At 41.9% G+C, this 16,045-nt stretch overlaps 1 protein-coding gene across 1 annotated transcript in view; it reads left to right on the plus strand.

Moving 5' to 3' along the window:
* Positions 1 to 249: 249 nt before the first annotated feature.
* Positions 250 to 16,045, plus strand: part of NCAPD3 (non-SMC condensin II complex subunit D3) — a 28,089-nt gene continuing 12,293 nt past the window's right edge. The window contains exons 1-19 of the mRNA XM_082778042.1: positions 250 to 323; positions 930 to 1,084; positions 1,498 to 1,660; positions 1,953 to 2,137; positions 2,987 to 3,160; positions 3,576 to 3,637; positions 3,905 to 3,992; positions 5,131 to 5,264; positions 5,969 to 6,041; positions 6,642 to 6,767; positions 6,946 to 7,198; positions 7,713 to 7,775; positions 7,945 to 8,028; positions 10,764 to 10,837; positions 11,726 to 11,860; positions 12,617 to 12,837; positions 14,324 to 14,515; positions 14,854 to 14,951; positions 15,081 to 15,196. Of these exons, the coding sequence (XP_082634168.1) occupies positions 254 to 323; positions 930 to 1,084; positions 1,498 to 1,660; positions 1,953 to 2,137; positions 2,987 to 3,160; positions 3,576 to 3,637; positions 3,905 to 3,992; positions 5,131 to 5,264; positions 5,969 to 6,041; positions 6,642 to 6,767; positions 6,946 to 7,198; positions 7,713 to 7,775; positions 7,945 to 8,028; positions 10,764 to 10,837; positions 11,726 to 11,860; positions 12,617 to 12,837; positions 14,324 to 14,515; positions 14,854 to 14,951; positions 15,081 to 15,196 (2,466 nt within the window). The 5' untranslated portion in view covers positions 250 to 253. The remainder of the gene's footprint in view (positions 324 to 929; positions 1,085 to 1,497; positions 1,661 to 1,952; positions 2,138 to 2,986; positions 3,161 to 3,575; positions 3,638 to 3,904; positions 3,993 to 5,130; positions 5,265 to 5,968; positions 6,042 to 6,641; positions 6,768 to 6,945; positions 7,199 to 7,712; positions 7,776 to 7,944; positions 8,029 to 10,763; positions 10,838 to 11,725; positions 11,861 to 12,616; positions 12,838 to 14,323; positions 14,516 to 14,853; positions 14,952 to 15,080; positions 15,197 to 16,045) is intronic.

Here is a 16,045-nt window from a genome sequence, read left to right on the forward strand (position 1 = left end):
CCCCTTTCCCCCTCCCCACCCTCCGCCGCCGCCGCCGCCGCCGTCCGGGGCCGGTCCCGCAACGCGCATGCGCCCCCGCTCCCCGGGCCCCGTCCCCGCGGCGCTCCGCCCACCGGCCCCGCCCCTCCCCGCCGCGCAGCCTCCGCCCCGCCCCTCCTCGCTTTCCCTTCCGGGATGCCGCCCGCCCATTGGCCGCCGGCCCCGGGGCCGCTCGCCATTGGTCGCTTCGAAGGCGCCGGGCGGCGGCAACAAAATGGCGGCGGTGGCTGAGGCGGAGGCGGTGCGAGCCCTGGCGGTGTGGCGGCTGCGGGAGCTGCCCGGCGGTGAGGGCGGGGAGCGGGGCGCTGGGCGCCGCGAGCATCCCGGGTGTGTCTGTGTCAGGGCCGGGTCAGCCCCGGTTGTCTTCTAATGGCTGTCAGCGCCTACCCGCAAACCCGTTTTGAGGGAAATTCGGGGAAAAAAAGATAAAATAAGTGGTTTGTGTGGGGGCTGTGTGTGAGTCGGGGGGTGGGGCTGCCCCACGGGTGTTTTGGTGTGTGTTCGTGTGTGTGTGCCCCCTGTGTGGGTGTCTGGGGGTGCTTTAGTGTATGTTCGCCTGTGTGCGCAAACCCCTTTTCAGAGAAATCCACAAAATAATATAAAGAACTGCAACTACATGAACCGAAAATAATATAAAGAACACACCCCAAAGCGTCTAAGCCCACCTTGCCTTAGGTCTGGACGTTGAGGTGGTCAGCACACAAGCACCTGCTTCTCTCTTATCAGCAATGCAAGTGAGGAGGGGCTGATGTCCTAAACCGTCTGTGATCCTCTCTGAGGACTCCCTGCTGAAAATAGATGTGGAATACAACAATTATAATTGTTATTTAGAATGCAGTGTGTTTGTTTAACGAACCTCACATCTCTTTTCTTTTTTTAATGTCTTGTAGTCTGGGTGAACACGGTCTGGGACCTCGATTTCACAGAGGCTGAACCTCTGGACCCCAAGATAGAAAGGGAGATCACAGAAGATGGGCTGAACGCTTTCACCTGCCTTTACCAGGCTCTCTCTCCGTTCACTGTTGTGGACAATGAGAACAGACGGGTAAGGCTGATCACACTGGGCTGTGTAGTGCCCAGCAAAGACACAGGTCCTGTGTTTTGCTGTTATTCAAGGCTATCCTGGCTTGAATTTTATAAAAAAATATTCAGAGAGACTGCACCAGAAAACTCTTGTCTGGCATACATATCAGAATATCTCAGAGGAAACCAATTGCGATGTTTAACCAAAAATTACATGTGTATGTGTGGTTGGTTGTAGTGGCAACTGTTAAAATGTTCATGGTAACTGCGGAGGAAATGTCTTGCCACAGTATAGCTCACAAGAATTTTTAGAGTACAGCATGAGAAAGGCCTTTGTGATAACCATTTTATCTGAAGTCTTTTTTGAGTGGGTGTCCTTGTAGAGAGCTAGGTTCCTGCTGGGTTTCTTACCGCTGTTCTTGTATTTTGCCTTAGAATATCTGGGCCTTGTTTGCTGAAAACAACCTCTCGCAGAACGCTCTTGTGGCTGTGTTGTACCACTTTGTCCAAGTGGGCCTGGATAAAAAAGCTAACATGCAGCAGAGGGTTTATGCTCTTCATGCAGCTGGGTTGTACTTCTTACTGCTGGAAATCCCAGGTGAGTGAAGGGATGCACCTCCTTATGGTTGGATAAAACATGATTCCTTGTTGGCAGGGGGCCGTCGGGTAGCGATACCACTGGAGAATGTCATTGCTGATTGTAGGACCTGATACCAGCAGGTTTTGTTCAAATGATTCTTTTTCTCCTACTGATCTTTCTTAGGTTCCCAGGACAGTGCTTCCGTCCTTGCCATCTCCTTCTGTAAAAGCAAATGGAGAGATGGCCAGGTGACTTTCTGCTGTCTACGTATTTTGTCCAGAAGGTGGCTCATATTTTCTTCTCTGGGCAGGTAGTATAGCTAGCCGGATGTTCCACGTGCTGATGTTTGATAAATGTCTTCAAATCCTGAGAAAAAGCTGGCCTCAGGAACCAAACCTGATGAGGAAAAGAAAGAAGACGCATGCTGAAAGCTCTCAGACCAATGCAAGAACAAATAGAAAGAAAGGAAAGCCAAGCAGGAATAGGAGCTCCAATGTAAGATGTTTGTGTAGTCTCTTAAGATAAAAGCCTCTATTAATGAGCAAATTGTTGGCAACCTATTTAAGTTCTAGGTCAGTGTGATAGTTCTCTTTTTCAGCATTTTTTTTTTCTTTTGTTTAACATTTTCTTCAGCAGTTGGTCTGTACTTTTGATTCTCTAGCTATTGTTAGGAATTTCAGAGGTTTGATGATTCAATTCAGTTTCTTGGCTGCTGACGAATAGAAAAGTAAAGCTTATTTGTCTGTGACATTGTTAGAAAGCTCCGTAGCAAAGGGAGAAGCTAATTTATATCATCTTCTTCAGGACATCTGCAAGTTTGTATGTGACAAGCTTGCAAACAGCATTTGAGTTTCCTTGCTGATGGGGAGTTAAGGGCTGAATGCTGTGGTTAGCTGTACTCAGCTGCCAACTCTGATGCTTATGTGATTTTTAAATGGAACCGAGGATCACACATCAGAATCCTGAAGGAACGTTGGTGCCAGGGGGTCATGACAAGCAAGGGAAGAAGATGGATTTTCAGTTGTCATATTAGAATTCAGATAATTGTCTTCGGTTCTGATGCACTTCCTCATTATGAAGGTTTCAAGTGAGAATAATTTCTGCTGGAGCTTTCTTGCAGTGTATGCAGCTTTCATCCTTCTGCCTGTTTTTCCTCTTTTTTTTTTTTTTTTTTTTTTTTCCATTATTAAATGCGTTTAACTAATCTGAATGAAAAGACTTAGAATTTTGGATGTGAAATACTGTCGGACCTAGCCTGGGAACTCTGAAGCACCAAAATGTGCAAAAGAGATCAGCCACTGCTGTGGGACAAGACAATTTTGTTTCTTTTCTCTACCAATACAGGTGGACGAGATGCTTGAAGAGGAGGAGGAAGAGGACCCTGACGAGGTTTACTTTTCAACTGATGATCTTCTTCAAGTTCGCAAATCAATCTTTCTTCTTTTCAAAAACATCCTAAGGCTTCTACAAAAGTTCTCCCTAAAAGAAAAACCTCAGTGTTTGCAGAACTGCCTGCAGGTAATAAGATTCTACTCAGGGAACCTTATGTCCTCCACCACAAACACGATGCAGAACCCTGTAAGGACACCGGAGTGTTGGCAGGCCTGCCTTTCACAGACTGGTCCCCTGAACAGACTGTTCTCTATAAATCTCAGGGCAGGGTACATGCTCTGTGTCTGTCTTATGCTTAGTGCTTGCTGGCTGGTGCCAGCTGGGCCATTCCTGTTCCATTCTGTGGTGTTAACCCTCACTGCTCCCCGGGAAAAGACACAATATTGAGCCTGGGGATTTTGGGGTTTGCTTACGTTCTGCGTCATGCAAGGGACTGTGGTTTCAGGGTTACAGAGCTCACGTTCTCTGTTCTGGCACCCAAGCAGACCTGCACATCACGTCCTTGTGTGAATCAGCTAAGCTGAGCTTTCTTTCTTTGCAGATCTTTGTTGAAATGACAAACTTTGAGCCGGTGGAACACGAGTTCAAGTTTTCAGCAACAATGTGAGCAATTAATTCTGAATGTTTATACGGTGCCTTGGAGAAGTAAAGCCCTCAGCGCTTGTGTTGTTATTATCCTGATTATACCAAAATGAAAGCATTGATTTCTTTCAGAAGAGATAATTAGAACGTGTTCCACCTAGCTAAAAGTAAACAACATTTAGTGATTATTGAACGTTTTCCAGTCAATGAGCACAGTTAATTGTAACAGTTGTAGTAAATGTTTCTCTGATGAGAGATTAAGACATCTCTTTGCCTTCTTTTGCTTAGGAACGTTAACGAAGCCAAGTATATCCCTGAGCTGGCCTATTATGGGCTGTGGCTACTGTGCTCCCCTCTGCATGGTACCGAAAATAAGGTAAAAGTTGAACAAAGTCTTTAGAATTCTCACTGCTCTATTGAAAAGCAGAAGTTGTTTCCTTCGTTCTCTGCACATTGTTTTGTTGTGTATTTTTACTTATATATATGCACGTGTGTTTGCCATGTCAGAGTCAAGATGCTTTTTTCTGCCCCAGTGCATATTTCCTTTGACTTGTAGGATGACGCATTTCATGTGTGTTATGTTCTGGGCTTTAGTGACATTTTGGATGAATTAATCGAAAACGGAGGATAGCCGCAGTGACGTTAGATCTTTGAATCTTTAAAAAAGAGAACTCCAGGTTACTGCCTTTGCCTGGATTTTCTTGTCCCCTGCTAGGTGGAGCTGCAGCACTGTTTCTGTAGTGTGCTGTGGCTGTTTGATTGTGCAGCAGAGAAGCATGATGGGATCAGGGGAAGCATTATGCCCAGATCACAGTAAGCAGGGCTGATGCTAGTTCAGAGAACACTGTGTCATCATGGAACATCCAGTTGTACCAGAAATCTGGCTACAGCTTTACATTTTTATTTTGGTAAATTCTCCAGCGTGATGTGTCATCTGCTTACCTGTGTGTGTGCTGCTCCTGTAGATGGAGCTTTTGAACTCTGGGTGTGACCGTGCTTGGTGAATTTGCATAAACCAAGATCTATGTTCCCTTTTTTAGACCGACCTCATCTTCCCTGTCTCTCCTGTTGGACTGCTCAGTGAGCCTCAAGATGATGAGGCATGCTGTGGTCCCAAAAGTGCAGCGGGGAGAAAACTCCAAAAGTTTTAGTGCACGTGGCAGTAAAAACATGCGTTTATTTTAAGATGTCTTCTGTTTAAGAGAAGAAAAAAAAAAGGAATTTTATCACATTCCAAATGTTTCTGGCAAATTGGACTGCTTTGGAGGGGATCTGTAGATGTTGTCAGGATGCTCTTGGGCCTTACTGGACTTGTACTAGAACATTACAGCTAGGGAAGTTCTGTGTATTAATGGGTCCTCTCTGAATTCTGCCAGAGGTCACGTTTTGTCAGGTTCTATGACTTGGGCTGAAGCTTGTTTGGTTGAGAATTATTTCGTAAAACTAGTTAAGAATGCTACTGTCTGCTCCAGCTGCTACTGAAGATGAACGTGAAGATAATCTTTCCCTTCCAGGTTCTTCGTTGTGTCTTCCAACGAATCCTCAGTGTCATTCTGATGGTGGAAGGTGGTGTAGGTTCCAGACGCTCGGTTCTTGCAATCACATCAGCTGTGATCAGTGCCAGGAATCAGGCTATAAAATTCATCAGGTGAAGTACAGAGCTCTGGCACTACCCTTCCTGGGTATGTCTGCTCTTCTGTCTGCTTTTGCTTTACTCTTTAGTTGATAAAGGGATGAGACGAAGTGGGACTGACTTTGAAGTTTGTGCAATTGGGGCTTAATTAAAATTTGTGTAATGGGAATTTACTGAACTTGCTGTTGGAGGGAAAATGAGGAGCTGTTTGACAGAGAAGTGACAATGAGTGGAAGGGAGGTACTTTCTGTCTGTTGCTTTGTGTCTTCAGTTTTTCAGGTTTCTTAAGTTATTATTTTGTAGTTTATTATTATGAAGAAGATGAAATATTAGTAAGGAGGTCATTTCTCTTTATTTCTTTGCTTTCTCCTGCTTAAAGATGTTTTGCCTTTGATTATTTGTGGGGATCTGTGTTTTTCAAAAGTCTAGTTTGTGCAGAGATCAACAGATATTTAATAAGTAGATTAAGAATAAAGAAGCTTTTCATATTGCCCTTCTCCTTGTAGGAAAGTACTGGAAGAAATGTTTTCTGCCTGCAAAGTCAGGCTAATGTATAAAGTAAGTAGGTCTGCTCCCTGACAGTATCGTTTACACCAGCCCAAGTGATTCCAGAACGTGCACCTTTCAGAATGCATTTCAAAAGGAACATTCTATACGTGATTTTTGCTTTGTTATATAAACAGCCTTATTAAAACATGCTTGTTTTTCCCTCTGCACAGTTCTGTAGTAGAGGAGCTGAAAGAAGTTGCCTTTCCTGTTCTTCGAATATTACTGCAACATATCTGCACCAAGGTATGCTACTCTCTGGGGTATCTTGGGCTGAAGAACTTGTGTGTTGATATATTGCAGTATCTCTAACAGATCCTTTTTTTCATAGTGTTTTATAAGGAATTAAAATATTGTCATTGTCTGCACATTTCTTTACAGCCCGATCACGTTGTGTGTTTTTATTAGATTTCCCAGATGTCTTCAAAATCTTGTCACATCCTAGGAGAATCCTGACACTTCCTCCCCTCATTTACAATAAACTGTACCCTACTTCTGGCCTTCCCAAATCTGCAGTTGCTGTTTTAGTAGAGGAAACACTGTTTTAGTAGAGGAAAATTAGGATTATGAGAGCTCTTTCTTCACTAACCATTTGAAGACTGCCATGTAGAAACACTGCCTCTTGATTTAATCTGAGCTCCACCTCTGCTTCGGGGAATTTGCTTTGTGTGTGTGAGTGCTGAAGCAGTGACCGAGGAAGCTGTGATTGTTATCCCACTGCTTCCTGAATGTGGCCATATTGCCTCATTAAATAAACAAATAATTCTCTTATGCTGTAAAATGCCCTTCTGGCTTCTAGAGCAGAGCGCTGAAATATTGTAATGTGCGATTGTTCCTGTTTTTCAGGTCCCAGATAAGGCTGATTATCGCATATATGCTGCACAGGCCTTGGTGAATTTGCTGAATAAACTGCCTTGTATAGAGTTTGCTGACTTCATTGCTTGGCTATATAAATACTCACACAACAGTAAAGTAAGTACATCTCCTTACTCTTCCAGAGTTCAGCTACAGCAGTGTTGTGAGGAGGAAAAGTTCAATAGCAGTACTGAATAGCATAGTTGTTGCTGATAACCAAGAGTTTGATAAACTAAGTAGGTAAAACCTGTGTCTGCTTACATTAACACAGCACCTTGTGCATTTTCTCTTTCAGATTTCCTACAGAGTGTTTGCTCTTGACGTAGCTTTAGCTCTGTTGGATGTGCCAGAGAGAAACTCAGGTGTCTCCTTGTCACAGGATCAGCAGAAGTTTCTAAAGCACAAGTTTTTAGTACAGGTCATGGTGTTTGGCCGGTGTTCGGACAAAGCATCCGTGGTCCGTAGCAAAGCTTTAAGCAGTTTTGCCCGCTGTCTGGAAATGAAAGGTGCTGCTGCCTTGGATAGTATACAGGATTTACTACAAGGCTGTAAGTATTATGGGTAAATTAAATAGTTAAAATGTTTCTGGAGTTTTCTGGGGAGTAATTATTGGGAGACAGCAGCACTAGTTGTCAGGCTCTTTGAGATTTGCACTGAGTGCCCTTGTGTGTTGTGTCATAAAGAGAAGTAATAGATGAGTCTCGTTACTTGTGAAGCCTTACATTTGGAAGGCATTCATTGTCATATATCTGCTCTAAATAGATTCCTGCATGAGGTATCTTTGGCAGATATTTACCAAAAAAATTGAATTGTACATTTAGAAAGAGATTAATTCTTGACTATCAGTTGATTAAGTCTTGTTGCCTTTTACCTCTGCTAAATTTGGGTTTTCATGATTGGCATTCTGAACTCCCTCAGGTTTGCTAAAGGCCAGATGGCACAACTCAGAAGTGTGCATACAGCATCCAATGGTTAGATCACTTGCTTGAAAAAATTTGGAATGACAGAATATCCTGAATGAAAACGATTCATTTAATTTCTTTTTTTATTTCTTTTTGGCAGCCTATGACCATGCAGTCTTGGAAGCAAACACAAACAGTGCGAGTTCGATCATCGGTGCAGAAGGTATAGAGTCATTCTCTTATGATAAGCCTCAGACTTTTCTTGGCATGCCATTTTCTAAAAATGTACCTATAAACATAGGGCGTGCATGAAGCTCTCGTTTAACAATGAACCATGTTGCTTAGTTGAATGTAAGCCATTTTTGTTCTTAAACTTTGAACTTTTCTTTCAGCTACATCCAACAATCCACTGAAGACCCTGCCGACTTTCAAAACTATTGAGCTGACAGGCGGCAACGATACTGCTGTGCTTGATGGTACATCAACATTGTCCTGGCCTTTTCAGATAGCTTTTCAAAACTTTAATTGAAATTAGATTTTCTGAAGTGTGTTCATTGTCCATTTTTCAAGGAAAGCAGAGATCTTTCTGTAGAGCTGTTAAAAACCACTTACGGGTGATGAAAGGGGTAGAAGTGCCAGCGATAAAGAAATAATATTTCCACTTAAGTCTGGAAAATACATTTAATCGTGAAATACTGATGTTCATTTGTACTAATGTGGTAGCAACACTTGTTGAAAAGCAGGTAATTTATCCTTTCCAAAAAGGATGGTAATTGATGTGGGGTATAATACTTGTAACTCCATAAATTTAAGGGTAATTAAATCTCTTGCTCCAGTGCACAAAGAACTAATATATTTTCGCTGCATAAAACACAGCACCTTCGTCTAGCTCTGTGATGCAGGGAAGAATTTAATTCTCTGCAGCATCAGCTATGGGCTGGAGTTGAAAGCAAAGCGTGAGGTTAAATGGACTGATGCAGAACGTCAACCCGATGGTTCTAATTTCTTGATGGCATGAAATCAGCATAGAAGTTGGCTTTTGTGGCCGTGATGTTTCTTTGAATCTCTTCAACGTAAAATCTCTTCTTCCTAACCTTTAGGCCTCTGCTGGTATCTTTGCTCTCAGTTCTTGCTGTTCACCTCTCTTGAACTGCTGACAATTCAATTTACTGCTTAGTGCGCATCCTGCATTTGTGGCTTTGTTACATTTCTCACGCTGCTCTTCATGTGGGATCTCTCTCCCTATCTCCACGAGCCAGGCTTCTATCTTCTCTATTGAAAGCTTTCTTTTAAAACATTTTGCTGATAAATTTCATTAATCTGCTTTCTCCAATAGAACTGTCCTCCGGGCCACTTAAGGTATTGTGCAGTCCCTGTTTAGTTGCAGGCTCTGTGTGGCAGCGGATGCCTGGTTTTGTATCCGATACCCAGCTGAGCATACACTTGGCACTTGGCAAAACAAATTAAGAAAAGGCTTGGATGAAAAAAGACTGTCTGTGGCTCAAGAGGATAGCTGAGAAACAGTGCGCTCAGAGTCAGTCAAGGTGCATTAGCAAAGCTGTCTGGCACACACTTGTTTGGCTTATGCCTGTGCTCATTTTGCATTTCTATGAAGACCAAACAGCTCATATTTTAGAAGCAAAATAAATCTTAGCTGAGGATATTCAGAACTCGCTATATGCACAAGGGCAAAGATAAGAAGGGTAGGGATAATCTGCAGGGTGAAGTGCGCTCTACAGAATATTCAGTGCCCGACAGTGCATAAACAGTGTGTTCCCTTGCTAGTTCTCAGCCATTTAGGACCCAGGGGTTTTTTGTTTATTTTTCCTGTGTCACTGTGAGTAAAAATCAATGACAATTGTCTAAGTGTGACTAATTCAGCAGATTTGGTCACCTTCACAGGAGCTTGATTATTTTTTTTTATTTCTTTGGCGAAGTCTCGCAGTGAAAAGGTTCTGTGCTTTTTCCATCAAGCTATTCTCAGGAGGAAGATGCAATTGTAGTTACCTGCCAATTAAGAAAGTACTAATCATGCAGATCAGAACCCCTTTGCTTCCTTTGGTAAAAATCTGCTTTCAAACTACTGTTGATTATTTCCCTGTGACTAATCCTGTTTCTTAATGGCAATGCAGTAGACCTCCAGATGAATCTCTCAAAGTACCAGGTTACCAGATTTGACGTATATTTAGGAAATCTCTTTCTGCCAGAATTCAAATAAGTATTAATAAATAGAAGCCTTAAAAGCAAGAGTAAAATGGTTGGAATCAGTATTGTTTGTCAGTAGTCCACTTAAATTATTCAAAAGCTGAGAAATAGTTTTTGCTTTATATATTCAGTAGTGTGTCAGTTAATAAAATACTTTATTTTTATAAAGTAAAATGTATTTTTTCCCAAGAATGTGCAGAAATATGTATAAATATAGCTGTGAAAAGTAAAACTTAAGGTTTAACTTTCCATTCAGTAGGGGGGATGTGTTCTGGTTTCCTTGCAGACTCCTGGATTCTTCTTCGCAACTGCAGTTCTGCAGCTTAGGAAATTCAGTCAGATCCAAAATGGAGAGGTTTCCCCTCTGTAACATAGAGTAATTCATATATTAGTACTTTATATCATGTGGAGCTTTGAGGCATAATTCAGAAAAGGTTGTTGTAGGCATTCTGAACTATTTGCATACCAGTTGATGGATCTATCATGTGTCTGCGGTGGATCTGGGGTTACTCTGTATGGTTTTCCCACATATGGCAGACTTACCTGTGCTGTACACTTTGATTAGAACTTGGCGTGATTTCTCTGAGCTTTCAAACTTTGAAGGTAGCCTAACATCTCTCATAAGAAAATAAATGTGTTGGAAATTACAAATCATTTCTTTTTGCTGTGTGTGTCGAATAATTTGGTACATTGATTTCTTTTGTAATAAGTCTTAGGATTTATTTTCAAAGTTTAAGAACTTGTTTTTGTTGTTTTTTTTTCCTCTGGCAGAATGACAGCTGCAAAGAACCCAAGATTATTTCCAATTTTTTTTCTTGCTGTGCTTTGTTCCATCCCAATCTCTTGCCTCTGAAAGCCTTGGGGAACATATTTATTGCTCATCCAAGTTCGGAGCTGTGTCCCTCCTTGTCTATGCACAGTGTACTGCGTGTTAGCACTGCAAAATGGTGGGGGGAAATCTGTCTAGGTGGATATTATAATTTCTTTTTATCATGGTTTTGGATAGGAAAGGAAGTCATGGCCATGCTCAGACTGCGAGCCGGGGATGAGAAAACCAACGTGAGGAAATCTGCTCTCCAGGTACAGTGTTTTCTGCACGTGTTCTTGTTCTGCGTGATTACCCAGAATGAAGTTAAAATAATCAGGCAATAACCAACTGCATGCAAGTTTGCCCATCTGTAGTTTTTTGCTATTTGTACAGAATGTATATAAACCTTAAAAAGGTCGTGTCTAATAGTTCCTGATAAGTAAACAATGCAAGCACGATGATGATTTTTTTCTAGTATTCTTGCCGGCATTCACTTACTCCATCACTTAGAGAGCCTCTTTTCAAGTGTCAATAGCCATTCAACTTGAGTGACTTCTTTATAAGCTCAGGCTTAATGAGTACTTAATTTTGTTTCAACCTTGTTAACAGAGACGTTAGGTTATATCTACCATCCTTTTGAGGAATGCCTTGCTTTGCTTGTTGCTTAATTCTTTTTAATTAAGTCATGAACTTTAAAAGAGATTCTTCAATGAAAATTTCATCACTTTATTAAATATGCATCTGCTGTTGACTGACTTAATATTAGTCTTCTTTCCCCCAGTTCTTCCCCTTCAGTTCCCAGGCTGTTTTGAGCTTCTCAAGTGTAGGATTTATAACTGTTCTATTGAGAGGCATTTCAGTTCCCCCCCCTTTATCTCTGGGTAAGAGACATAAGTCATGCAAGAGAAATGTCAGTTTCAAGGGGAAATTGTGACGTTAATTCTGTACAGAATTCTGTTTTAAAATCTGAATGACTGAAAGGATGCTTTCTGTATGAAGTTCTGCCCAGTACTTGGAAATTATTAATATTATTCTTTGCTCTCAGTGAGATACTTTAATCTCTAGTTAAAGTTGGTGGGGAGTAGGATGTCTTTTTGATTTGTTACCAAGTGCTCTTGGCCTGTATTCCCAGCAAAAGTGTGCTGGTATTTGACTTCCAGGTTTTTATGAACATCCTGAAACACAAAGTGATCCCTTGTACTGCAGAAGATTTGTCCACTCTTCAGGAGCGTTGCCGGGACCCTGCGGTTTCTGTGCGGAAGCAGGCCTTGCAGTCTATAACAGAGCTCCTTGTGGTGAGAAAAAAATACCATGAACTCTTATTCAGACCTGAGGTGGATGAAGTGTAGGTTGAAATGAGGAGAACACAGGCAAATCTGGTACACATCAATTGTTTGTTCACCAAATTTCGTTTTATGACTGCATTTTATTTTTTTATTATCTTCTGACTTGAAGTCATAACTTACACATACTTGTGATTTATGTAGGATGCTTCCAGCTGTTGGAAACATTTATATTCCTGACTACTGATTTATATGTCATGGAGAAAATGTTTATGTTGCTGGCCTTCTCAAGCTGGGGAGAGAAAAAGCTGAATCACTTCACTGGGATGTAATATGTAGATGATAGCACTGTAATATTTTTCCTCTTCTATTTATTCTCAAAGGTTTAGTATCTTAGTGTCGGAGCGTGAGGTTGATATTAATCAAAACTCGTTGGTTTTAGTGTTAAATCATCTGCTGTACAGTTTTATTGCAATACTATTGCAATTATTTATAGGGTTTCAAAACAAAAGTATTACAGTACTGTACCCCAAGTATCTTGATCATAGTTACAATCAGTACCATGGGTGGTGTCAAGGAAATTTGTTCCCTTGTCCCATATGCTGCCACATCGCTGTGCTAGTTGAGCAGTATGGTGGCTTATTAAAATGTATTTTAAAAGTTGATAAATGACTCTCAGGGTTTCTAGGGTCTTGCTGATCTTACCTGTGCATATAGGACTGTAGAATAACTCAGAAATATTTTTAATATGAAGTGCATTTCTCTCAGTCTCAGCACGATAACGTCCTGGTGCAGAAGGCCTGGTTACACGGAGTTGTGCCTGTTGTGATGGACACTGAAAGCTCTGTTCAAGAAAAGGCCTTGGATTGCCTTGACCAGGTCTTGTTGCAGCATATAAAGCATTATACGAAATTCCAGAGCGAAGATCAAAAGCAGACTCTAGCGTGGGAGCTCCTTACCCTCTTGACTTCAGAGAGCCAGGAGCTGAGGTAAGTGTCTCTCCCTGCATTGCTAGCGTTTCCATAACAGCCCTTTGTCTAGTGCCCTGGACATCTTTATTGCCTCTAGTACATTAGCATTCATGGACAAAATCCAGATTTTTTTAAAAACTTTTGATCGTATTGGAATGTGCAGCTTTCTCTTTACAGTAGGAAATTGCCTATTGACCAGAGGACTGGGGTAGGAGCATGAGCTTATACTCTTAGCTCTCCTATTCCTCATGTGACCATGGACCATTATGTATCATAGCTTACATATTATTTAAATGCATGAGCTGCCTACTCCATAAGGGCAAGAAACTAAATTTATTGGCGGGTTGGGTTTTTTTAAGTTATTTGAATTTTCAGCTTGAAGCAGTTGATGTAAGTGCATGCTGCTGCTAGAGATGGAAGCTATCACATTGTGAGCTGCTTGTGCTGCTCTGCCAGCTCTTAGGACACAGGAACTGTCAAACAGACACATTGGCAGCTGGTGAGAAGAGTGCAGTTTTGCTTTATGTCAAGTATTTTTATTTGCTCTTGTTACCTGTGCAGTCTCCCTGAACTCTAGCGTTCGTTTACGGGAATGTCACCTGCTATTCTTGGTGTGTTGGTAGCAGCATGAATGTTAAATGGAGGTGTTCTGATGACAGAAGTAAGAGAGGATATATAAAGAAAGGAGAAGATTGTCTTTTATTAATTCTGATGTACAATATGTTACTTGTCTTATGACAAATAGAATTATTCTGCCTTTTGCAGAATGCTGTGGGATGAAGCAGAAGAAATGGGATAACACAGTATGGCAAGGACACAACATTGATCAAAGGCAGCTGTATGTTTATTAGTCAACAGGGCATAATAGCTCCGAAATAGAAAATGAGATACTGCTTGTGCTGCCTTGCCAATCTGTACCACTGTCAGTGATCTAATTTGGGCTATTTCATGACATAGTTTGCAGAGTTGACAGAGTTGTGGCACCTTCTACTTCATGACCTTAGAGTACCTTGCAGCTTGATAAATGTTAGAACTCTCTCAATGTGAAGGGGGCTACGGCTAAAACAGAAAAATGGGCAGCTTGTGGTGCCTCAACATCATCGCGTCCTGTTCCATTATGGGTGTTCAAATAAAAACTGCTGGAAAGTCTTTGGTACAGGTTGCCAAAATGTTTTCTTGATTCGTTGTGATACCAGTTCTGTCTCACTGACACGCTGCACTACATTCATGCTTGTGTGGCAGCTCTGTAATGCATTAGGACTGGTAACTGATCTGAACTGTAACCATCAGAGCAGGTAACTAAAAGAGACCAAAAGTCCTGCTAGTAAAACATGTAGTGGAAATCTTGACATATTCTGAAAAGTAGGAATGTGAAGTGACAGCAGCTTTCTTGTGTTTCTCAGTGTATCCTGGACAGAGATGCTGGGTTTTACTGGCAGCGTCCAAGAGCAAGTGTTTTGTTCCCTCCTTGTTTAACTTGTGTTTCTTTCTTTCTTCCTTGTAGCCGTTATATGAACAAAGCCTTTTACATTTGGTCCCAGCAGAAAAAATTCTCTTCCACTTTCATCAATAACGTGATGTCTCATGTGGAAACGGAGCGTGCTGTGCCAGCCTGGATGTTGCTTGCTAAGGTGGCAGGTTCTTCACCCAAGCTGGATTATTCCAAGGTCATTGAATCCTGGGACAGTGTCAGCAGGTATGTGTGTGCTTTGAGCTCTTCCCTCCATTCCGCAGGAAAGAGACAGGAGTAAAGATGAGGAGCAATGCAAGTGAGCACTTCCTGTCCTTTGACAGGCAAAGTGCTGCTTAGATCATCGTTCTTTATTCAGGCAACTGGTCTGTGCAGCGAGGAAGCAGGTGTAATGGCCCGCAGATTTGTGCAGTAATGAAGTCTTACATTAAGCTTTTTGAGTTTTCATTTGGCTTGACAAGTCTGCCTTGATAATACATAGCCAAGGTGAAAGGATTCTTCTACCGTGGTTTGGTGGTGTTCCGCAGCATTAATTTTGGCTTGTCCACGCTGCTGTTTTTCAGGCAGCAGAACGTGAGCACTGACACTATAGGACATATACTGTGTGTCATCAGTCATGTCGCAAAGCACCTCCCTCAGAGCACCTGCAAGAGGCTGATTGGTGAGTGACTGAGAAGCTGCAGAGTGGAAGGCAGAGTTCGGTTTTGTCTCACAGCTTAACTGTTATTTCTTCTCCACAAGCAGTTGATTAGCTTAAACACTCATTTTATGTGTGTGGTCTCCTTTTCAGATAACATCAATTGCTGGCTGAGAGAGTTTCGATGTCCCCTGGAGGTGATTAGCCCAGCTGTAGAAACTCTGCAGAAGCTCTGCCTTGCGTATGCAGATGTACCAGAGAAGACACAGGTGTGACTTAAAATACACCTTTTTTAAATAGCTTCTCTTACACTCAGGAGGGCTGTCTCTTGAAGGCAACTTCTGTCTCCAGTCTGTTGGTTGATTAGCTCACTAAATGAGGATGATCTGTCTGCAGCAACTCAAGTCTGTTCTGCCTAGCTGTCTTACTTGGTACACTGCAGATTTGCTGGAGAGCATCCTCCATCTAAGGGTGGCCTTGTAGAGATCTTTCCTCAGAGTTTTTGGTTTTGTTTTACAGCTGAAATACTTTGCATTGACCTTCTGTCCAAGTTTACAGCATTCCTAAAGGAGAACTATTGCTCTGCTGCTATGGTGGCAGCTATTTCTTGGGCTTGGTCCAGTTAGAAGCCATAGGTTTATCCTGTAAGTTCTGACTATTCTATACCAGAGCTGCTGTAGATGCACACATTTTCTAGGCCTCTTTCGTGAGCCCAAACATGGGGTTAGTAACACATCATTTGCACTTTTTTTTTCCCTGCCAAGTTCCCCATTTGCTTTATGGCATAGCTTTGCTTAGTAGTGAGGTGAGCTACATTTTGCTGGTAAAATAGTGATGTGAGCCTGAGTACAGTCACAGAGAAGCTAGATAGAACTAGTGCAAGCCTCTCTTGTTAATGCTGTATGTGTTGTGATTCTCTTTTAATATTGATGACAGCTATTTTATAATAGGCATCCCAATGAAGTTTAGTAAATAGTGTGCGAAGCTGCATATGCCATTCTTCAGAGGCCTGGGTGGATTAATGGCTTGGTTTGTTGCTTTTTTGTTGTTGTTTTCTTCTTTTGTATTGTTTTCTCTTATAAATTGACAATCTGAAAATCCTCCCTGTTAGATGCAGT

Source organism: Aythya marila, assembly GCF_965140915.1.
Source record: "Aythya marila genome assembly, chromosome: 23".
Classification (NCBI taxonomy): domain Eukaryota; kingdom Metazoa; phylum Chordata; class Aves; order Anseriformes; family Anatidae; genus Aythya; species Aythya marila.